The sequence below is a fragment of the Parasteatoda tepidariorum genome, chromosome 4 (assembly GCF_982258835.1).
Source record: "Parasteatoda tepidariorum strain Cologne lab strain chromosome 4, Ptep-v5.0, whole genome shotgun sequence".
NCBI lineage: Eukaryota > Metazoa > Arthropoda > Arachnida > Araneae > Theridiidae > Parasteatoda > Parasteatoda tepidariorum.
This window is the reverse complement of record NC_141758.1, coordinates 94,873,634-94,898,359: the sequence shown is the minus strand read 5'-3', so window position 1 is coordinate 94,898,359 and position 24,726 is coordinate 94,873,634. Positions and strand designations below refer to the sequence as shown.

The 24,726-nt window shown below is 27.9% G+C and overlaps 1 protein-coding gene across 4 annotated transcripts in view; it reads left to right on the top strand.

The window, feature by feature from the left end:
- Positions 1 to 17,403, top strand: part of LOC107456864 (exonuclease GOR) — an 88,358-nt gene extending 70,955 nt beyond the window's left edge. For 3 of the 4 annotated variants that reach the window (XM_043044240.3, XM_043044241.3, XM_043044242.2), the window contains 2 exons: positions 13,202 to 13,285; positions 15,518 to 17,403. In XM_043044240.3, the coding sequence (XP_042900174.1) occupies positions 13,202 to 13,285; positions 15,518 to 16,704 (1,271 nt within the window). In that variant the 3' untranslated portion in view covers positions 16,705 to 17,403. Of the gene's footprint in view, positions 1 to 10,782; positions 10,924 to 13,201; positions 13,286 to 15,517 lie in introns of those variants that run through there. The other variant, XM_043044243.3, reaches the window with a different exon arrangement.
- The last annotated feature ends 7,323 nt before the right edge of the window (positions 17,404 to 24,726 follow it).

Here is a 24,726-nt window from a genome sequence, read left to right as displayed (position 1 = left end):
ATGCGTTAACGATGGAAAATTACTTAATTGTAGATAAATAATATGCAAAATGCATATGATATTTAATGAAAAAGGGAAAAAAATGTTCAGCGTTTCTGTTGAACTTAAATTAGCAGACGAGAACTATCGTTCAAATTGTAACGGTTTACCGGAAATTCCGGTTCTTGAAATTATAGTTCTTATTACCAAACATTTAATAAAGAATACAAAACTGTAAAGAAATATATTGTAACCGAAAACTTCAGAATCCGCCTCTTCTCGCTATAATGTTCACTGGCAAAGTTTGCTCGCTTTGCATTGTTCAAGATACATTAAATATTACTTTTTACTACCAGACTAAATATAATCTTTAACTGCATTTCGCTAACGTCGACCCGTAAAGAAACGACGTCGAACACCTCGTATACCGACGGAAACTTCAAAATTTAAAAAAAAGAAAAAAAAATTATATATATATATATATATATATATATATATATATATATATATATATATATATATATATATATATATATATATATATATATATATAAACAGAGGTGCCAGATTTCTAATTTTTTATACCATATAAATTTTAAGTTTTTTATACTTAGTAACTGTATCAAAGGTTTGTTTAAAAGTAGCAATCAAAATTTTATAATGAGTCAAACTGAGTTTCAATCAAAATTTTACGAGTCAAAGCCCGCGTCGGGCTTAGTCTATCTTATCTCTAGCTTGGATAACTTTAATTTTCATTTGAAATCAAAATTTTAAATATTCCCTTGCACATTTAGGACTTGAAATCTCATATTTTTTGCTAATTAAATTATTTGTTTGATTACGTGTCATTTAATAATAAGTATTTATTAAATTAATGTTTTTATTATTTAATAAAATTTTTCCGTTTGTGATTAAATAGAAACTATAGTAACATTTTTAAAAAAGAACTAACATTTTGATCTGTCCTTGAATTTTTTTTTCTGGTAAAATGTTTTAGAAAAGTTATGTTTCATTTTAATATCTCTCCTATTTAAATAAAAATAATCGTAACATTTTTAAGAAGGAACTAACATTTTGATTCTGTTCTTGATTTTTTTTTTCTGGTAAAATGTTTTCGAAAAAATTTATTTCATTTTAAAATCTTTAGTTAGTGTTTTTATTTATTTATTTTAAATTCGTCAACAACTCTAACCTTGGATTTCTGCTTTTTTTAAGAACTAATGAGTCACCATCACAACTATTAACTATGAATTTCGTTGCCTGGGTGGGTAAGTGATAAACTAACCCTTCAGGTGTATTGTTAGACGTTAAAAAAATTCAGTGAAAAATTCTTATTGCTATGATATCTAGTGCTGTTGACATTGACATGTAAAAATATTGTTGTTAACTTGAAGGCTTTGTGTGACTCATAATGTTCCTTGACTATACCATAGCAGTTAGAAATACTTCCATTTTGAGTTATTACGCTGTCAAGTGTTGTTAAAGGTCAGGCAAAATGGTGATGGAAGTTAAGGAATTCTTTCTTTTCTATGTGAATAAATTCTATGGATGATATGAATAAATTCTCCTATTTTATTCTTTATGAATAAATTATATGAAGATATCTTGAGTTTAATGTTTTAAAATTTGAAAACCATTTATAAACAACCCCTCTAATCGATGTTTTACGACCTTATCCTTCAATACAGAATTTTTATTAAATATATATTTTCATAATCTCAAAGGAAAAATATATATAAAAGGGACACCGACAAAGAGTAGAAATGGGAATTGTGATTTGTCTTTTTATTGCGCACTGTATAATAGGTGAATATTTTTTAATTGTTTGGGCGAAGATTTAGGTTTGACTTAGAAACCAATTTTCTTGCATCATTATAAATCGCATCTAGATTAACAAAAATAATTAATTTTTAAAATAAATAAATAAATTACAGTTTAAAAAGAACAATGCGATTGTGATTTTCTTATTTTTTCTCACACGAGGCAGAAAATAAATGAAACTTTCCTTACGTAATGTTTGAACGGTCTGTACGATTTGTTTAAATATCCAATAATTTATAGTGCTGATTCATTTAATTTTCTGTAAATTTATCAATGTAGAAAATTAAAATATATAAAAAATTATTTAGAGAATGTGTCTGATAAGAAATAAAAATAGGAAAGGATAATAATAAATAACACTTCAACTGACTTATCTACGAACCAGTTTTTTCATTTACTTTTTTAATTTGGGGGGGGGGGGATGAGAAGTTAGTACCCGCACTTGGAATATACCAGGGTTGCGTAAAAGCCGGCCTTTACTGTTAAAGGTCAGGGCGGCTGGTTTTTATTATAAGGGCGGGCTTTTCTTTTTTTTTAAAAAAAAAAAAAAAAAAAAAAAAAAAAAAACAGCCTGTCCTAAATGACTTTTTAATATTTTTTTATTCAAACTTAACCTACACATATTAAAATTAATTTTATTAATGCCTTCCGCTATAGTTATGGCAGCCTAGTACAGGCCAGAACCGCCTCAACTAGTCGTCTCCTTCTGGCTCGATCAGACACTAGGTTTCTCTTTTTTATTGATTTCCATGGTTTTAAGATCTTTTTCCACTGAATCGATTTATTTATGATTACTCAGTGAAATATGCTATGGTATTAGGTTTACTTTCTCTCAAGGGCATTTATTCCTTAAATAGATAAAATTGCTATTAATTTTAATGATGTCATTGCTGCTCCATATCTGCCTTTAAACCAGACATTTGTTTGTCTGAAATTGTTCTAAACATATTTCAAGATAGTGAAATCGTTCTAATTCTTTCTAATTCGTTGTGCTTTAAATTGATTCAGCATAATTATTTTCTTTTTAAATTTAAATATATCTTTCATAAATTGGGTATTTTCTATAAAATTGTACATAATTTGTTTTAAGTAATTATTGCATTTTGTTTAATAGTTGGACTATTAGTAGTTATAGTTAATTTTGTTTTATTCATAAACTTAAAATGCGTTAAATAAGTTGATTTCTAATTGTAGTTCTAAGAAATTTAAAAATTATTGTTCTAACGCTTCCAAGGTTTAAGTTGTTTGCTTCAAACTGTTTCGAAAGTTCTAAATTTCTGCTCCAAATTTTTCGGAACATGTATTATTTTTATGATTTTCCTTTTGTATCCCTTTACTAATACAGTTTTTTTTAAAAATAGTAGTTCTAATAAAAGCCGGCCTTTTTAATTTTATTTTGATCGGTTTTTCTAACGAATCGATAATGTAGAAAAATAAAACTATTCTTGACTAAAAATTCTACTCCTATTTTGACAAAACAATGTTATGCTTTAATAAGTATTAAGAAAATAACATATTAAATAATGATAATGCAGCTTGTTTATATGTAAGTGCCGTTTAAAATAATTTATTAAAAAGTAACAGGGTTGGCAAGATTTTGCCGCAGGTGGAAAAAACCATGGTAAATACCGGTAAAAACCGTCCTGGCAAAAACAGGTTTTTGCCAAGCAAATTGGCAAAAAGTGGCAAAAACCCTATATTCTCCATGATGAGAGGACAAAAACACATTTTTTTTACAAAATTATTCCTAAAATTGAAATATATACTATAAATATAAATAATTACAGAAAAATTAACAAAATTATTATTAAATCATAATTAAATTATAATGTAATAATATATCATTTTAGTAGTTTAAAACATTATTGATTGGAAAATTTGTGATTATTCTCTTTTTTCCAGTGAAATGAACTTATTTTAAATTAATATAACTATAATTTAAAGCATAAAATATCTATCAACATGTGTAGTTAATTATTGTACAAATAATAATTTTTTATAATAAATAATAATATTATACAAATAATAATATTTATTTATTTGTAAAAAAACATTTATTTTAGGATTCTAAAATGAAAAGAGATCAAAAACTTTCAATCTTTTAAAAATTATTACCCTTGTATTAATTATTAATATGTTAAAAATAATTTTTTCATTTAATGTATCAAAATTGTTATTCATTATGATTGATTTAAATTTGTTTCAAGTATTTTGTAATAATATTTAATCAGCAATTTAGATAATTTGGTTTTTGCCGGTTTTTACCAGTTTTTGCCGGTTTTTACCAGGTTTTTGCCACTGTCCTGGCAAAAACCCCTTTTTGCCGGCAAAAACTCCAACCCTGAAAAGTAACATGCTGATTCCGGTCAGCTATTTTCAATAAATAACGTATGTTCCGAGGACTGCAGAGTAATTAAAAAAAAAAAAAATTCACCTGATGGTAGATGAATACCTTATGTTTTAAACGAAAAATAAGCCACTCAAGGCTGCTAACATTTCTAAAAAAGAGTGAATAGAAGTTTCAAAAAAGGAAAATGTGATTAATAAATGTTGTTCTTTTTGAAAAAAGAATTTTTAAAAAAACTATACAGATTGTAAAATTCTTCTTTTAAACCTAAAGAATACGTACTCGATTATATGCGAATTTCTTATGTTCACAAGCTCTAAGACCCAGGAAAAATTCTTGAAAATCTTGATACTCTTCCTTCATTCTAAAGATATTCATTGCAAAAAGTTTAAAACATTTGAGGCGGTGTAACAATAGTTTAATCAATACTTCTGAAACTTCTGTGCTCTCTAATGGCTCATTGTGTTTTAAAAAAAAAATTCATTGACAAAAAGCTTCTAACGCTTAATTTTAGAGTAATTTTCATGCAAATTAAAATAAAAATTTACTCTAAATTTCGGTCGCTTTATTGGAATGAACGTTTCAATGTGAACGTAAGTGTTTTTAAATTAAATTTTTAGAAAACATAATCGTTTTGTTTTATTTTAAATATTTTTTTTTTTGTATGAAAACATTCAACAATATATTCTTAGCTTGCTACGGTAGGTATTTTTATCATATTTCACAGATTAGATAAAATGCCTATTATTAAACAGTACTGAGAAATTCTTAACACAGGAATGATGTGCCTTAACGTGCCCGCCCCCCTATTGTAAGTTCTCAGCCAAGATGTGCCTTAACGTGCCCGCCCCCCTATTGTAAGTTCTCAGCCAAACTGGTTGATCGCCCATGGTGTGATGATTCATTTCACAACTTTGTGTTGCTGTCTGCTTAAAGTTGTTTAGCGAAACTTCAGATCGTAAAAGAACCATGTGCACTGTTTCAACATTGGATTTACTTAATTTTTGCTAATTAAATTCTTTGAAAGGTAATGATTCTTATTTATTAAAGATTTATTTGCTTTAGTTAAAAATTAAAGAAGCCCCTTTTTTTTACTGAGACTATTTACTATTTTTTCATTAAGAAATGATTTTATTTTTCATTAAGAAATGTCATTTAATTGTCGAAATCCAGTTTCTTTGCGTATTAACACGGTTTTTTTTCTTTCTTTTTTTGTAATCACGTCGTTGAATACAATAATTTCGACCGATAAAATAATAAATATAAATAGTAAAGGTTATTTTAACCATAGTATCGTTTCTATTCTAATTTAAATATTAGAAAGAATAGTTTAAATCTCATTTGTAAATTAATATTGCACTATATCCATTAAATTAAGTAATAAGAATAGTTTTTCCGATATATCTATCATTAAATTATGTAAATTCACAGGCTTAAAATAAATATTGTTAAATAATTGGGCCTTTCACATTTTATTTATTTATTTTTGATTTTATTACTTCAACATGCCCTAACCTAATCATGGATATTTCAATTTGTTTTAATTTATTGTTTTTATTTGATAAGGGATGATACTAGATAATGATAAGGGATAATACTAATCGCCTACAAGCGTGCTTGTTTTGCTGTCTTGAGTTTTTTTTTATTTTTTATTTATTTATTTATTTAGCGGAACAGAGTATAGAATATTTCGTTATAAATATAATTCTTCGCTCGGTTAATTTTAATTAATTTTTTTTAATATGTTGTGTAATAATTTTGTCGCCATGTTTTTCATTTAGGAATTTTTATTCATTCAAATTTTTTTCGAAAACATTATTTATTAAAATATGTATAATATTTCCCCTTATTTTGAGTGTTTTTTTTAAAGTTAATTAAATAAATAAATTCGACCAATTAAATAAAATCTAAATTAATTATATTTCTTCAAATAGAAAGGAAAGGTTTTGTATGTATATTTTTTTAAATCGTAGTTGTAAAAAAAATTAATTCCTACTGTTTATTTATTTTCATATGGCTTTCTTCCTTCTAATTTAATGGAACTCTGTAGAATTTATATTTTAATAATACACTACACTGCTGGGTTACTTTTTCTGAGTTAATTTAATTTTGAAATCTGTTTTCTTTAATTTTTTTAACCATGTATTAGAAGATAGTAATGCATTAAAAAAAAAAAATTTTTTTTTTTAATGATGGTTTGTTCTTTTGAGATGGGAAAATAATCTCACTTCATTTAAATATTTGTCCTATTGATTTTGATCTCAGGTGTTGTGTCTGTCATTCTGGGTTATTTCAGAGCAGGATTCTCGCTATTAATTGTTGACTAGCGGGGTAAAAGCTGTTTTTTCGACCGGCCTTGACTTCCATGAAGAATTCGCTGTTTCACAAGAGTATTGAACGATAGTTTCGCCACGAAATCATTGCCAAGTTCTTTTCACGCCCCCAGTTGGTGAATCTTTTTTTTTTTTTGTGACGTTTTGTTTTCGGCATTAAAAAAAAAAGAGAACAAAAATATGCCGTGCCTTGTTGTAAAAAACAATGTTTGCTTTTGAAATCGTTTCTTTCTCCGCATTTTCGTATCCTCCCATTTTCGTCAAAGTCAAATAGTTCTAATTTTTTCTAATTAAAAAAAAATTAGGAAACTATGTCTTATGAAAATCGATTTTCTAATGTTTCGTATTAAGTTTCATTTTCCATGAACAGAATTCTTTAAAGTATAAGCCTAAGTTAGTTCCTTAAAAATATCTTAAAAATAATTTTAATAAAGCTTTAAATTGTCTTATTATTAGCTTCTAGTAATTAATAGTTACAAAATGTGTTTAGATATAATCCTGGCTATATTTCAGGGAAATTCCTTCCGAATTAGTAAAAAATTGCTCTATTGAATTTATTAGCATGTTTTTTGGGTAGTTTCTGTTTATCAGTCAGTGTGCGTGTTATAATGTTGAATTTTACATTTGCTTTTAGAAGAGCATTAGAGCACTTAACATTTTATTTCTTGAAGATCAGTTCATGATTACAATAAGTTTGTTGAAAACGTTCTAAAAAATTTGTTGCAATTATACTTAGAAAAGTTTGAAGAAAATATTCAACCCCCGAAGTATATTTAAAATGATTCATTTATTTATTTTTAAATAGCATGGAACAAGGAACACTTTCAATTTAAATTTCCCTCTTCTAATAGCATTGTATATAAATTCCTTCCACTTATTGTACAAACAAATGTAGTATTTTAAATTAATACAAAAATTGAGCTTATTAAAGTCCGAAAAAATCAGCCAAATTTTTCCGTTTATTTGTTCTTAAATATACAGTGAATTCGCGATAACTCGAATCTGATAGGACTGACGAAAAACTTCGACATATCGGAAGTTCGACTTACCGTTAGTTTCGGTTTTGGACTTTCAAAATATTGTCGGATTATTTAATTAATGCTTATTAATTACAAGTCTTCTAAATGCTTGCAATATTTAGCATCATTTTTTGACAAGCCATTTACGATTAAAGCACTTTATAATACCCTGGTCCATCGGCTGCAACTTTGCTGTTGTGTTTGGCGGCAGAAACTGCAAGTTTACTTCTTTCAAATTAGGTAGATCACTATGCGTTGTGCATTTATCCATAAAGAGTATCACTTTTCTTTTTTTAGCGAAGAATTTCCGATCCAATTTTCTTAAATAGTCTTCAAATAAAACTGATGTCATCCAAAACTTTTTGTTAGGCTTGTAATCCCAAGGATACGTTTTTACATTCTTGAAACTTCGGGGATTTCGGTATTTTCCGATAACAACTAAGGGCAATTTCTCTGTCCCAGACGCATTTCCTCCAACTAGGACAGTCAAACGTTCCTTGCTCATTTTACCCCATGAGCAGTTTTCATCCTTAAACATCATAGTCTTATTTGGAAGACATTTAAAAAATAAACCCATTTGATCAATATTGAAAACATCATTTTAACTGTATCCTTTAAGTAAATTTGGTAACGTTTCATTTAACCATTGTTCACATACTTCAAGAGGGACAGCTTTAGCTTCTCCATGAAAAGTGCGAAAGACATTGTGTGCGTGTTGCAAGTTGCAAAGGAAGGGGCAAGATATCAGCTCCTAGGCATTTTTTTTTTTTTTTTGCTTTAAAAGATCCACAAAAAATCGAGTTAAAGGGAGTAAAGTTCGAGTAATCGAGAAAAATTAACATGAAATTGAAGATAAAAGGGTCGGGACCTCATAAAAAAATCGAGTTATAGTAATATTCGAGTTATCGTACTTCGAGTTATAGCGAATTGACTGTATTTAATTTTTAAAATTAGGTGCGTCAGTGTTCCGTGTTTTTAGTTATAATTTGTGTACTATCGAAAATAATTTTTAATTAATTTTGTGTCCCTTTTATATATATATATTTTTTTTCTGACGCTATCATTAGAAGCCAAAATGTATTTCGGAATTTTTCAATCGTGAAAATCAGTCTATATAGTAGTAACTAAAAATTATATTATATTTATAATTATATTACAGTAGAGAACCGATTATCCGGAACGATCGGGACTATCGCTATTTCGGATAACTGATTTTTCCGGTTTTCTGAATCGCTACAAAAAGCCGTTTTTTTAGTGTTAAACCCAACGAAAATAAATATTTGGAAATAATCTTAAAAATAAGAAAAAACGATGAGGTAATACACTAATGATTATTTCTGAAATGATGGTAAGGTAAACATATTTCAAAAAAGAAAGAAAAATCCTAAAATCTTATGAGGAAAAAAAATAATTTTTTTTTAAAAATTGCGGGAAAATTTATCGAATTTCGTTCCGGTTTTTTGGTTTTCTGGTTTTCTGATTTCCGGATAACGAGTTCTGTACTGTATATTAAATTTGTACTAAAATTTAAAGTCCAAAAAAGAAAGAAAAATCCTAAAATCTTATGAGGAAAAAAAATAATTTTTTTTTAAAAATTGCGGGAAAATTTATCGAATTTCGTTCCGGTTTTTTGGTTTTCCGGTTTTCTGATTTCCGGATAACGAGTTCTGTACTGTATATTAAATTTGTACTAAAATTTAAAATCCAAAAAAGAAAGAAAAATCCTAAAATCTTATGAGGAAAAAAAAAATTTTTTTTTAAAAATTGCGGGAAAATTTATCGAATTTCGTTCCGGTTTTTTGGTTTTCCGGTTTTCTGATTTCCGGATAACGAGTTCTGTACTGTATATTAAATTTGTACTAAAATTTAAAATCCAAAAAAGAAAGAAAAATCCTAAAATCTTATGAGGAAAAAAAAAAAATTTTTTTTAAAAATTGCGGGAAAATTTATCGAATTTCGTTCCGGTTTTTTGGTTTTCCGGTTTTCTGATTTCCGGATAACGAGTTCTGTACTGTATATTAAATTTGTACTAAAATTTAAAATCCAAAAAAGAAAGAAAAATCCTAAAATCTTATGAGGAAAAAAAATAATTTTTTTTTAAAAATTGCGGGAAAATTTATCGAATTTCGTTCCGGTTTTTTGGTTTTCCGGTTTTCTGATTTCCGGATAACGAGTTCTGTACTGTATATTAAATTTGTACTAAAATTTAAAATCCAAAAAAGAAAGAAAAATCCTAAAATCTTATGAGGAAAAAAAATAATTTTTTTTTAAAAATTGCGGGAAAATTTATCGAATTTCGTTCCGGTTTTTTGGTTTTCCGGTTTTCTGATTTCCGGATAACGAGTTCTGTACTGTATATTAAATTTGTACTAAAATTTAAAATCCAAAAAAAGTAGTATTTTTTTTCTTTTCTTATTCATATTCAAAAATTTAACCATAATTATTTTTGTAAATTAAAGAATTTTCAATGATAAATTACAATTTCTCTTAGATCTAAATAACTGTAAATAAGTGCAAATTTAAAAAATTATTATAGGGACGATTTTACCTTTAATGGAGAAAAAAAAACACATAACCATAAAGTATTAAAATGCTAAATATATTTTTTTACTTATTTTGACCTTGATTGATACAAAATAATGCAAAAAAGTATGAAAAATATGTTTGATAAAAATTCTGCATCAAGGGGTTTAAGAAAACGTGAATGCAAAACATTTCACAATAACTTTTTAAACAGCTTTAAGCGATCTTAAAAAATTGATTTCAATAACTCGATTTTCTTTTTCTCGAAAAACAACTTAGGAGAGTTTTCTTTTTTTGTTGCCAAACGAAGTTGAACGTACCCTGTGGTAGAGAAAACGCGGTGATTAGTCGAAATCATCCTCTCACCCTGAGAGAGAGGTGACTCTTTTTTACTCAGCGTATCAAAGAAAGGAACGTAGCGAAGAGCTGCTACTGCGCACCTAGCTTGTTTACGTTCGAAACTGAAAACAGTGCGCACACGTGAAAGTTTTTGTTCCAGTTGACCTGTTGTTGTTCAGCTGGCAGTCGATTTTTACTACGAAAGGGAGGAGTGACGTAATCTCAGCTGACTCGTTCTGTTTGGATGTGGAAGATATTCTCGGACTATGATGGAAATTTGCGCCGTCTTGCGTAAGAGGTCGGAAATGACGAATAGTCATTAGTAATGGTAATTCCCAGACGCAAGGAGGTTAGCTTCTTCTTTGTAATTGTTCTACGTACTAGAATCAGCACACTATTTCCCGCGCTATTCCATTTCTTTCCAGTATTTTGAAAACGAAACCTATTATAACACTGGTGCCGATGAAAGGTAAATCTATTACTTTAATTGTAGCTCCTTTGTTAGTTTTCACTTTTTTAATGCTGTGAAAGAAATCTACGATGACATTTGTGCCGGTGAAAGGTAAATCTAACCCCTTCGATGGAACTCCTTTCTTAATTTTCATGTTTAGATTTTGTTAATGTTGTAAAAGAAACTTTTGATAACACTAGTGCTGATTTTTTGGTAAATCTTTTCCTTTTAGTGGAGCTCTTTTGTTAAGTTTCACTTTCAGATTATTGTTAATGTTGTTTATATAATATGTGCGTGAAGTGAAAATGACACTTATATTAACACAATATTGATGGGAAGTTAATTATTTTGTATTTTTTGTCAGTGAAACTCCTTTCTTAATTTTCATTTTTAGATTTTGTTAATGTTGTAAAAGAAACTTATGATAACACTAGTGCTGATTTTTTTGGTAAATCTTTTCCTTCTAGTGGAGCTCATTTGTTGTTGTTAAGTTTCACTTTCAGATTATTGTTAATGTTGTTTATATAATATGTGAAGTGAAAATGACACTTATAATAACACAATATTGATGGGAAGTTAATTACTTCGTATTTTTTTGTCAGTGAAACTCCTTTATTAATTTTCGCTTTCAGATTTTTGTTTATGTTGCGGTTTTAATTTCCTCATAATTGTATGATTTTATAAAATGTTTGTATGGTTTGTCAAAAGTAAGAACTCCCCTTAGCCATTTTTCTACACCCGTGGCGGTGGCTATAGTGACGAAGTATAGCTATTTCAAGTAGGGGTATGGGGTCATTGTTTAGGACAGGTTTTGGCGCGTGTCTGCGAGAGAAAAGAAATATTTTTCCTCGGTCTATTGTGTTATCCCTAGAGTGAAGAGAAGCTACCATCCCTGAAATGCACTATTCTTGTTTCCATAGCAACAGACGGCCCTCAAACTTTGTGGTGGGGGGAGTTCTTACCGTTGACAAACTGTGTGCCTCCTTAATTTAATACATACAAAAATATAGAATTAAAATTTAATAAGGATTTTTTTAAAATTAATCTCCATTGTATTTTATTATCAATCAGTTCTGTGTTTTGGATGTATTTATGTAAATTTTACAGGTTACAGAGTTATATTATAATGGGATAAGAGATGTAGTCAATGTTATTGTTACTTAAATATATTCTGCAATTATGTGAGTGTTGTTAATATGTACAATGCAAGTAATGTTAAAGTTATTGTTAATTTGTTCAAAGGCAACTTAAAATTATTTTAAAATGAAGAACATATTTACAGCTTCATTTAAATCACATTGTAATAATATTAAAATATAAAAATGTTATTAAAATATTAATCCAGTTTTAAAATTTGATAGATCTGAGGGAACTTTTGAATTAAAAGGAATTTTGGAGAATCTTCATTAAACCTGTTCTTACAATTTATATATGTTTAAATAACTTACATGAGACAAAATTCTCTAATTGGTCAAACAATTATGTCTTATGCAAGTTAAGAAAAAAATAATTCTAATAAACTGGAAAAGATGTGAATCTTTAAATTTATTATTTTTCCAGTTATTATTATTATTTAATTTTTTTTTTTTTTTTTGTAACTAGCAATGGTGTTCAACTCCTTTAGATACTATTTGTCTGTTTTATATCTTTTATAGTATTTACAGTTATTTTAAGAGTGTGAATAGGTATTAACAATAAAAGCACAAATGAAAGAGTTGTTTCTGGGCTATAATCAAGTACCAGCATTAATACAAAGGACACAGAATGAATAGTAATTCTTATTCCTTTGTTATATATACATATTTTTAATTCTGCTTATTCTGTGTTTTGGCACTAATGAATTATACTTGTTTACAGCAAGTAAAAAGCTGCCATTTTTTTTATGGGTGCATTTCACAATATTTTTCCCCCCCTTTTTTTTTTTTTTTTTTAAAGTTTCTATTATTTAAAAAAGCGCATTTGAGTACTTTATTTAAAGAATCCTTTTAACTGTTCTTCACAAACACATTTAAGGAGCAAATTTTATTTTCTATTTGTAAACTTTTAATGAAAGCAAAAGATGTCTGTAATTTTTAAAGTCAGACAATGTGTATTAATATCGATTTTTTGTGTGAAAAGATAGCTTGTAAAAATAGTCAATTCTGTAACAATGGTTCCTTTATCTTTAATATTGGTGATAAGCAAAGAGGTTTGACATTATCTGTGTTGTTGACAAGCAATCGATTTTGTTGTTGTTGACTTTTTGATCAAATACGTAGTAAACAAGGTTGAAAAAAGATGTAACAACTTCACTAGTAATTTTTATTTATAAATTCTCTATCAAAAAGTTTCTATTTTAATGAAATAACTTTATTCAGCATTGTCTTATTCTCAGTTTATTTTCTTGCAGAAAACTTACTTTGTCAGAGTAAAAGACTGAAGAAAAAAGATAAGAGAAGAAGGAGAAGTCGAATCATGGAGGAGGATAAAGAAAGTAAGTTTTAAATGTTATATCACTACCCTTTCATAGTTAAGTTCAAAATCAGAGAAAGGATTTCATTTGGGTTTTTGAGTTATAAACGAGTGTACAATATTTCCACTCTTCCCCCCTCCAAGAAAAAAATAATAAATAAATTATCAGAATTAAAAATTAAATTTTCTGTTTCTCTATTTTTAAATTGAAACCTATAAATAAAAATCAAGGTGAAAGTTAATGATGCATGATTGCTTTTACCAGTTGTTATCATCATGCTAAATTTCTTTGTCGAGAAGGTCAAAAATACAGATACAGTTGGGAACCGATTATCCGGAACGATCGGGACCATCGCTATTCCGGATAACTGATTTTTCAAAAAGCCGTTCTTTTATTGTTAAGCCCAACTTAAAAAAAAAAAAAAAAAATATTTGGAAATAATCTTAAAAAGAAGAAAAAATGATGAAGTAATACACTAATAATTATTTCCAAAATGATGGTAAGGTCTGCATCTTTCAAAAAAGAAAGAAAAATCCTAAAATCTTAGCCGTAAAAAAATTTTTTTTTTAAAAATTGCGGGAAAATTAATCGAATTTCGTTCCGGTTTTTTGGTTTTCCGGTTTTCTGATTTCCGGATAACGGGTTCTGTACTGTATTTGGTGATATTGTGTTCGTTCCATGACACAGAGCTTTTGAAACCCTCTCCAAATTTCTTAACTTTTGAAATGTTTATTGTTTGAAGGTTAAAGGTTTTAATCGTTGACCGGTAGATTTTGTAAAAAGATATAAATGCTGAGTGGATATAAATAACAAAATAAAATCTATAAGGCTTGCTATTTTTTTAAACATCTTTTTAATATTTTATAAATGCAAAAATTTTATTTTTACTTTCCTTGTAAATCAAAAATTAAAGACATATTATAATAAATTTAATAATTAGATTTGATAATATATTAAAACAATTGTGTAAATTAATTGGTTTATTCCAGAGAAAATTTTGTTTATTACATTGTTTGCTGCACCATTAAGAATACTACTAAGAAACCCAGAATTCTTAGTTAAATTTGTATTTTCCTCTGAAAATTCTTAATATATAAGCAAGGGGTAGTTTTGTACCTATGATTACATACAAACTTTTACTGCTAGTGTGTTTTCAATCTATCCTGACAACTGTAAGTTAAGTTATAAAATATCTATTATCTAGTAGTATTATAATTTAATTCCTTTACATCATTGCATTAACTTTCTATTTTATAAGAATTTCTTGATTAAAATCAGACTTTATAAATCATTAGAACAATAAACATTTTATTTTTGAAAAAAATTACAGATTAGTTATTGAATATTTTTTTTATAGTGAGAGATATTAAACTTTTAAAACCTCAAATAGTGGTAGATTTTTTTTATCTAGAAATACTATTTCAGCTAAATGTGATAGAAGTTCCTTTTTGGTATAAATATATGAATTTTTTTTTTTTAAATAGCACTAATTTAAATCACTTGTCCATTTTTCCCACCATTTTCCTTCTGAAATCCCAGGGAATTCAATTTCATCTGGAGAGAGGCCACCCTGTTTCCATATTTTTGAAACTATTATGCATATTATGATGTAACCAAAATTTAAGGAAAATTTAATTGTCTGTGAAAAATGTTTGATGCTTTTTAATAGAGGATTTCTAATCAATCTTTATGTGTGGCTAATAAGCTAGTTTTGTCAAGCACCCTGAGAATATATTTCTCTATAGAAATATTTGTTTCTCTTGGTGTAACAATTTAAATATATTTCATATGCAAAAATGGACAGAAAAAGTTTTTGATCCTATTTTATCACAAATAGTTTCAGTCCTATCCTTGTAAATTGCTAAAAATTAAATATTAAATTCTTTTTTTTTATTGCTACATAATATTTAGTTTGCTGTTGCTTCCGTATTTTGAGCACCAAAAATCCTTTTTCTTATAAATGACAAAGAGAAAGTACAATTTTCTGGTATCAATGGTAACTAAACAACTGGTCTTCTATTTCATTAATTCAGAATGCAAGAAATTTTTAAAAGGACTATTAAAAATGTACATAAAAGCAGACAAATGGATGTTGTTCCTGAGAATAGTTTATTAAGACATGCAAATATTATCAGTATTTATAAGAAAATTAAATTTATTATTTATACTGTCTAAAATGGTAGTCTGTTAAAATGAATTGTTTTTTCCGGTGCATCTAATTTTGTTAGTAATTTTTATTTTTCAATTTTTTAGACTTGCCATATGTTCCCAGACCAAGAAAAATTTTCACCACTCTTAAAGAATTTCAAGACCTTGGTTTGTCTAAAGAAAGGATTTACAGACACTTGGAAAGATACCTATTAGATTCTAAACAACTGGCTATGAATAGATTCCCCATGCCTGGCATTACTGAAGGAGCTAGGATTTCTCTGAATGGTACAGTCGTAAGAAAATGCTACAGGTGTTGTCAAAGATTCGAAGTCACTCCAGACGGAAAGTACACGGAAAAGGACAAATGCTACTACCATCCTTGCAAACCAAATGTAGTCTTTAGTCCTGGTAGTGAATATAATTACAAGTGTTGTGGTAAACCTACTGGCGCTTCTGGCTGTAAAGTTTACCCAGTACACATTTGTGGAGATCCCCTGCTCAATTTTACAGAGTTCAAGAGCATACGAGACAAAAGACAAGTTCGTATGGACCAGCTTCGTGGCGTCTATGGATTAGATTGTGAAATGGTTTACACAGGAAAAGGATTGGAAGTTGCAAAAGTAGGTTTAGTTAATGAAGAAGGCTTCACGATTTACGAGTCTTTCGTACAACCCGAAAATGAAATCCTTGATTATTGCACTAAGTATAGCGGAATAACAGCCAAGGATTTGCTTGGTGTAACAACAACTCTTCATGATGTTCAAACGTTTCTCGACCGCCTGCTTCACAGCCAGTGTATACTTGTTGGTCATGGACTGGAAGGAGACCTCCGATGTCTAAGACTCACTCACACCAAAATTGTGGATACTTCAGTTGTTTTTCCAAGGAGTGATGGCTCTAAGCCAAAGCTTAGAGACCTAGCTTACGAAAAACTAAAGCTTGTGGTGCAAAATGACATTGGCGGGCATGATTGCATCGAAGATGCAAGAACTTGCATGGCTTTGATGTTGAATAAAATTAAGGAAGACAAAGTTACCCAAGCTGTATCACAAAAAAATACTGTAACTAATGAATGTCGAAAGTTTAATATCCCGACTCAATGTATAGATATGGCATTTCTATCTGCCCAGGGCATTAGCCAGGAAGAGTTACACACCAGAAAATGGCCTTTTTCTGAAACATCACATCAGCCTGAGTATCACATAGTTGTACAGAAAGGTAGTTTTAAAAAGGTGTGTTATATTTGCACAAATCTACAATTTGGACATGAGTCTTACTGCTACGCTTAAATTTTAAGTTCTTAATTACGAACGGTATACAGTCATGTTCATGTGAGTCGAAATAAGGATAATTAAGACTTGGCTGTTACATTTTTGCTTATTAATTCACTGTAAGTAGATTTGTATGAATGGATCACCCATATTAATTTTTTGTTTTAAAATTTAGTTAATTTTCTAGTTTATTAATAATTTCTAGTTTATTAATAATTGCATTATTAATATAAGTAATAGCATTATTTATATTCATTATTTTTTTAAAAAAACAAAAGATAATGAATTAAATTTATCTGTAATATAAATTTCTTTTATTTAATTCATGATTTTTTTTTAAATTTGATAAATTATTCTATGAACTGCAATTTAGAAGAAATCTTTATCAAAAAATTTTGTGGTGCATACCTGTTCTTAATTGCTAAAGATATTGTTTAAGAACACATCCTAGATTACACAGCATAATGATCATTAAATTAAAAATTAATTGGGGTGATTCAATTTTTTAATAAATGTAAATTTTCATTGGATCCTCTCTTAAAAGTGATTTGTTGCTGTTTGGATGTTATGATGGTCATCTATTTGTTATCCTATTTTTGTTGTCATTTAAATTATTGCAGGATTTGCTGTTTTAAGCAGATTGCTGTATTTTCATTTTGAAATCATTTGTAAATAATCATTTTTTAATAAAAATAAAAAATCTTTTTTATATTTTAACCATTTCTTATTATTTGCCTTTAATTTATTCTGGATATTTATTTATTTTTGTAATTATAAAATGAGCACATTTTGCAATGGCAATTACTAAAACGACATAGGTTCATGCAAACCAGAGAGATTATGACGCTGTTTTTTAAAGCACAAGTTTTCACTAATACTTCAATTAGCTGTTATAAAAATTTCTTAAATTCAAAGCATTTGTATTGTGTTAAACTTTTTAAAGCAGTTAAGAATATTAATCTTGTGTTAGCAGATCTAGCTGAGAATTTTATATTTTGAATTAAGAGAAATTCTATGTTTTTTTATGGATTTCTGAAAATTTTCTTTATTTAAAAAAAAGTCTCAAAAAAAGGGGGTACTGTTAATAAAATATCCCTGGTAAATAATATCAGACTTGCCAGCCATATTGTAATACTATTTTATTTATAATTAAAGTGAAATGACTACATTTAATCTTTTATTCTAAAAATTATTAATTTATCCTTTTTGAGGTTTGGGTTTCAGTTGTTTACGACCATTTTTAATTAGTCCTTATTCTTTAGTTAGGAACCAGGGGTCTGTTTAGAAGAAATTTGGGTCCGTTAACGGACCCTTCACAAAATATATTTTCATAAAAACGGACCCTTCACAAAATATTTTAACTTAAAAACGGACCCTTCACAAAATGATTTTTCTTTTAATCGGACCCTTCACAAATTTGTTTATCTTCATTATTATTTTGTTAATCGAATAAACCCTTTCCAGGGCGAGAAAACAAGAAAGATGGATGTAAACGAATTAAGTTTTGTCTGCGGCAGACGATTCTTCCATTATTCGTCCGAAATTAATATTCTGCATTCAGCTGTATAGGCTAAAAACCAAATATTTGTATGTTGCATCTCTAATTTAGAAACAGCAATTGTTGTTTATTTTTAAAATGTAATTTTTTTAATTATAATTTTACTGTGTTGAGCATAATCTTGTATGTCTTTACAATTTAAAAACTCCTTGAAAAAGTTTTTTTTTTTGCAATAACGGACCCTATTTGAACAAATTCATAAAAGCGGACCCTGGTTGAAAGAATGTGAGTAATTTTTTCACAATTTCACGAAAAACGGACCTTTTACAAAATGTCTGGACAGACCCCTGGGAACATATAAATTTATTTAAACATAAATATTTTTTTTATTTTATTTGTTTGCTAATTCCTATCACATAATTTTTATTGCAATGCTCTCGTAGAATTCGTAGTAGATATCCTAAATATCTTTACGTTACTAATTTTACATTCCTTGCTGATATTAAAACAGGCTTTTAATAATGTAATTTAGACATTCTTTTTTTAATTAATGAATTAATATTTCCATAAGTGCCTTGATTTTTTAGAATGTCAGCAGATTCTTAGATCTGGAGATAAACAACATAAGTTCATTCTATAGAAATTTTTAATGGTATGAACTGAAATTAAATACCAAACAGAACATATTAAAACTAACACTGCGACAAAAATTGATCCGATCATATTAAATCGATTTGTCATCTAATCAATAAATATTAATTAGCATAATCGTTAACTATTCTCTTTTAGGCACTAAAACTCACTTGTACGGCTTACACTTTATAAAGAATTCTTATAAGCATTTAAAGATTCTTTTGTATTATTTATTTTTGGTTTTATAAGAAACTACTACATTCTGAAGTAGCTATAATTCATAGTGCACTGATATTAATTAGATGCAATAATTTAATTTTCCTACATTATAGTATTTTTTTTTTTTTTGTTACTATCTTTTGCGTTAATGCAATGTGAGAAAATTTGACTAATATTAAATGGAAGTACAGTAGAGCGCCGATTATCCGAACTGCTCGGGACCGAACGTGGTTCGGATAATGAAAATTTCGGATAATTGGAAAGTTGTTTAAAATTTAGTTTAAATGATTATTATTTATGCACTAACTTTCCTTCTCACTTTTTCCAGGCTTAGGACTGGTAGTACTATCAAAAATAGCTCTGGCGTGTTTAAAAGTATTTTTTTTTTTTTTCAATTTTTAAATATTTTTTATAAATTTTTTTTAAACTTTCTTTTTTTATTTTGAATTTCTTTATCATATTTCAGCTTTTCATAACTTTTTTTTTTGACAACTACTGATTTTACCACATTTTTCTTTATTTTCCATTGCAAAAGAAATCCAGCATTGTTTCAAAGAAGATGTTCTTTTTTGAGCAGCCATATCCCTTATTCTTTTTAAATAAATCAACTGAACTGGATCAACATCATTTTGACGTTCTAGACTGTCAAAATGAAGTTCGCATTCTTGGAAGATAATTTTCAGTTGAAGAGGGCTAAAGGGGTATGTAGGTTTAACTGTATAACAATACATGTATGTATGGCTACTATAAGAAAACTGCTAAAAAAGGTTGTAAATTAAATATGGTCATCAAATGTAGTGGGTATTATTTATTCTTCCAAATTTAGAAAAATTGTCGATAAGTTAAAAAGTATTCTAAACTTGAAGGAAAAAAAAGCGAATTCGGACAGTAGTTCGGATAATCGGCGCTCTACTGTACTAGTAAATAGAAAAATTATGTTCCCTTAAAAAAAAAAAAAAAAAATCTGATTTAATTAGATCTGGTATATAAAATTGCACTGAGCATATTGAATCGATTTATCATCTAATCGATAAACATTAATTACCATAATCATTAACTATTCACTTTTATGCACTAAAACTCACTCTTTAAAAAAAGTAAAGCACACACTTCCTAAATAATACAAAGAATTCTTACAAATGTTTAAACATTATCTTGTATTATTTATTTTTGGTTTTCTAAAAAACTAAAACATTCTGAAGTAGTTTTAATTAATAGTGTACTGATATTAATTAGGTGCAATAATTTAATTTACCAATATTATAGTATCTTTTTCTTTTTTTTTACTAGCTTTTGCCCTTAATGCAATGTGAGAAAATTTGACTAATACTAAATGTAAAAATACTACCAAAGAAAAATAATGTTTATATAAAAAAAACTGATAGTAATTTAATTAGATCTGGTATATAAAATTGCACTGAGCATATTAAATTGATTTGTCATCTGATCAATATACATTAATTAGCATAATTGATAAACAATTGAAAAAAAAAAATTCCAATTGAATTCAATAGTAATTTTTACAAATCAAAATGTTTTTGTTTTTCATTTAATGAACTGAAAATTGGGTATAATATAAACACAACTACTTCCACTTAGTAGGAATAACATTTACCATGACGCAATGCTAAATTCTATGCCACTATCCACATAAATCAATTATTAATCAAAAATCGAATATCAATTACTTTTCTTTATAATGCAATAAAATCTGGCGAGCAGGTATTTAAACGATCAAACACTTCGTTTGTTTATTTGTGGCTTGAAGTTAGGCTCGCAGAAAATGCCGTTCATGGGTTAAATTTAGTAGGAATAACACAACCTGTGACGTAGGCTATAGTATACCCAATTACCTTCTGTCAGTAAACATCTATTAAAAATTAAGAGCGACATAATTCGTATAACACATTGTTAACAGTTATTATTAACAGCATATGAATGATTAGTGAATTTCTCTGATAGCATTTAAAATGTCAATGATAGTACGCAGAAAAACAAAAAAAAAAACAAAAATTGCATTTTCACAAAAATGTGAAATAATAAATTTCAAACTGTTAGTAATAATGTTAATCATTCACTTTTTAACTTCAGATTGTAATTAAAATAATTTAAACCATGTATCGTCCATGACAATATACAAGGTGTTACATAGACAGCTCTGAATAGGCATTTTTGTAATCTTTGTTGAGAATAAAATTCAAAAAAAAAAAAAAAAATTCGTTTTATTGCGATTACTAATTACCCATTGGTCGAAAGCTTTTTTTTTTTCTGGTTTGACTCCGCCACAACATATCAAATCATGGGTTGCAAAAACTGTCTCAATTGGTTTTCAAATCCTAGCTATATACATGTTTTAAGACGTCACACAATACTTTTCCTCCTTCAGTATTCATATTTATATGAAAATCGCACTCAAGACAGTAATTATAAGATAATAATAAAAAGAATATCAAAATACTTTAAATTATTGTTATGTTAAGAATGACTGCTGGGGAAAAACTAATTCTTAAAAAATTACCGAACAGCAGCGTTTGTCATAGTAACGCATGCCTACTGTTTACTATTACGCTTGAACACAGTAGAAAAGCGTTTTGCCATCAAACCAAAAACAAGACCCATTTTGCCAATGGGTAATAAACGGACCTCCCTGAATAACTGTCAATCTTATAATCGGATCCTCACCCTCTAGGAGTCGATCTTAGTGATTCAAGAGGGTGACCTCAAATGTGCTGATTAATTAGTGCAGACGATTTTTTTAAGGAATCTAACATTGACACAAAACATGCATTGAACATACTAAATAGATTTGTCATCTGATAAATAAGCATTAATTAGCATAATCGTTAACTATTCACTTTTATGCACGATAACCCATTTTTTGAAAAAAGTAAAACTGTTCGGGCAATCACTTTATAAAGAATTCTTACAAATTTTTAAACATTCTTTCGTGTTATTTATTTTTGGTTTTATAATAAAAACTACTACATTCTTTAGTAATTTTAATTAATAATGTACTTATATTAATGAGGTGTAATTTTAAAACTATTTAAAATACAAAAAATGAATTTCTCTGACTAAAAATACCTCTCTTTTTTTTGACGAATTCAAATGGCCCGATGAATGAGTGCTGCTGCCATCTGTCCGTGAGATTCTGAGCTAACAAGACACTGTATATTCCGACTTATTCGCAATAAGCCAATGGCTGGCGAACTTGGTTTGTTTAGAAAAACAACATCAAACAGTTATAAAATGAAGCTTAAAGGATTTGTTTCAAAATGTCGATAGGGTCGGATTCTTTTACCTAGGACCCTTGTCAACCTGTAAAAGAATTAAGTACATCAATTGGTGACAAAACAATCACTGATTTGTTTAGTCCCTCGTTAGTATTTTGGAATAATTTTAGTTTCATTATGTTTATGTTATTAATATTATGTTATTAATATTAAATATTAATAATAATTATTAATATTAATTATTAATATTAGTTATTTATATTAATTATTAATATTATTGTGTACCGGATACCCGGGCAGATTTTTCATTGCCTGGATCGGTCAAAAAATTTCGCTGCCCGACTCGACCAATTTTACCGGGTATCCAGTGCCGGGTTAAACTCATTTATGTACGACATAACTAAATTCAGACTCACAGTAACCCTAAAATTATTCATAAAACAAGTTATAGTTTCGGAAATTCATGTATTCCATGCGTTTTCTAATAATAAAACTAAAATAACTAGTTTAAGGCATGGTATACTTTACTGCGGAATTTGAATTCAGGGAAATCTTTTTAAAGCGAACAACTTTCAAAACAGAGAAATGTGTTAATTAAAAAGCGTGTCTGCTTTGGAGAACGACGTACAAATTCTTTCTATCGAAATCATTTTGTTCGTTAAATTAATACAAAATTAGAAATAGGGATTAATATTCATTTAAAGTTAATGAAATCGTAATGAATGTATACAAATTGGAAATAACAGTCGGCATGTTTTAAGAGCTCAAAAATAGGCGCCGATTTTCAAGACGTGAATGAAAAGAAACAAAAGTGATTGGAAAAAGAGAACGTCAAGTTAAATTTTAGTAACTCCAGTCAATTTTTGTAGTGAATAAACAGAACATATGGATATTTTTGGGATTAAAAATTAGTTTGTCCCCCATCGGAAGTTTTTCATTAAGAGTTTTGGATAATTTATAAATTTTGTCATTGGTTGCTCTTAGAGTTTTTATGAACCTTTATTTTTATTGAAATAATTGTTAACCTCCAAACTTTCTATTGCGAAGGAATCCAGTTACGTGAGAAAAATAAATTAAGAGTCAAAACTATTTACTTTATTTATTTGGTGAATTAAATAAAAAAAATTTTCTTGATGTACGATAACAGTTTTTTAATTTTTTTTTCTTTTCTTACTGTACTTCTTAAAACTTTCGTAAACATAACCTATAAAACCAAGCCCAACAAACAGGATATTCTTGTTTGAGAGTGAACTGATATCAAGAAATTAAAAAAAACAAATCTCCCACATTAATAAAACAAGCTTACTAAAGTGTTAAAATAATAAGTTTAGCATTCAAAAAATCAGAAATACAAAAATAAATTTTATTTTTCATATGTTTTTTATTCTAATTTATTTATTTATTGACATTTTGCATTCTTATCTTATTAACAAATTATTGTGAAAGGTGCTACAGTAGTTTAACATGTAAATTAATTTAAGGTTCTATTAAAATAAGTGATTAATCCGGAAAAGCCGCAAGCTGAGTTACTTTTAGTTTTCTAAGTCATTTTTAGGTTTGTTAATAATATTTAAGTCCCTTAAAAATTCAATCAGTTTTAAAAATCGCTGGATACCTCATACCTTGCCTACATAAGAAAAAAAAAAAGAAACAGACATGCTTTAAAATTTAGAATGAAGGAACACCATAGATACATCAGCTCATCTTGATGCCCTGGAATCTTGTTTCATTCATAGGAATTCTGATTGTCTTGTTAACCACCTCTCCAAATTACGTGGAAATGCATTTTACCCTGATATGAATCTTATTTTTCATAAATTGCACTAAAAAAAAATAAGGATCACCAACATTGCCTTATATATTTTATAAAAAAAGAAAATATTCTATTGTATAAAGTGTGTATTTTGTTTTTCTTTTCAATAAAAAATGATTGATTATCATTACACACAGCAATAATTTGAATAGTTCATCACCAGGAAAGCTTAAAAAGGCACCCGAAATTTATTTTTCTACAATGCGATGAAGTTTTAGGGTAATCGACTCACACTTCCAGCAAATGTTGACACATCATTGTGTTCATGAAAAAATATCAATGAAAATAAATTAATGTGAACAAGTTTTATGTTAAGTCATAATGACCACCATCAACTCTGTTTAGTATTTACAATTAGTCAAATAAAGTCATAATCGAAAGAGTTTAGAATTACACAGCACTATGGGACAACTTTTAAACTGGTTACGTCTGATGTGTATTGAAAGATGTTTTAATAACTGCTAAATTTGACGAAATAATTCACACTCTTGGGCTTTTTCTTCCATTTGTTTTACCTTTATGCGTTTTTTTAAATTTAATTATTTTAATTAGCTTCCATAGTTTTCAAAATTATTTCATTCTTCGACGATTTTAACTGGCTGCCATCTCAATTTTTTTTAAATATTATGCATAGTTTAAAAGTG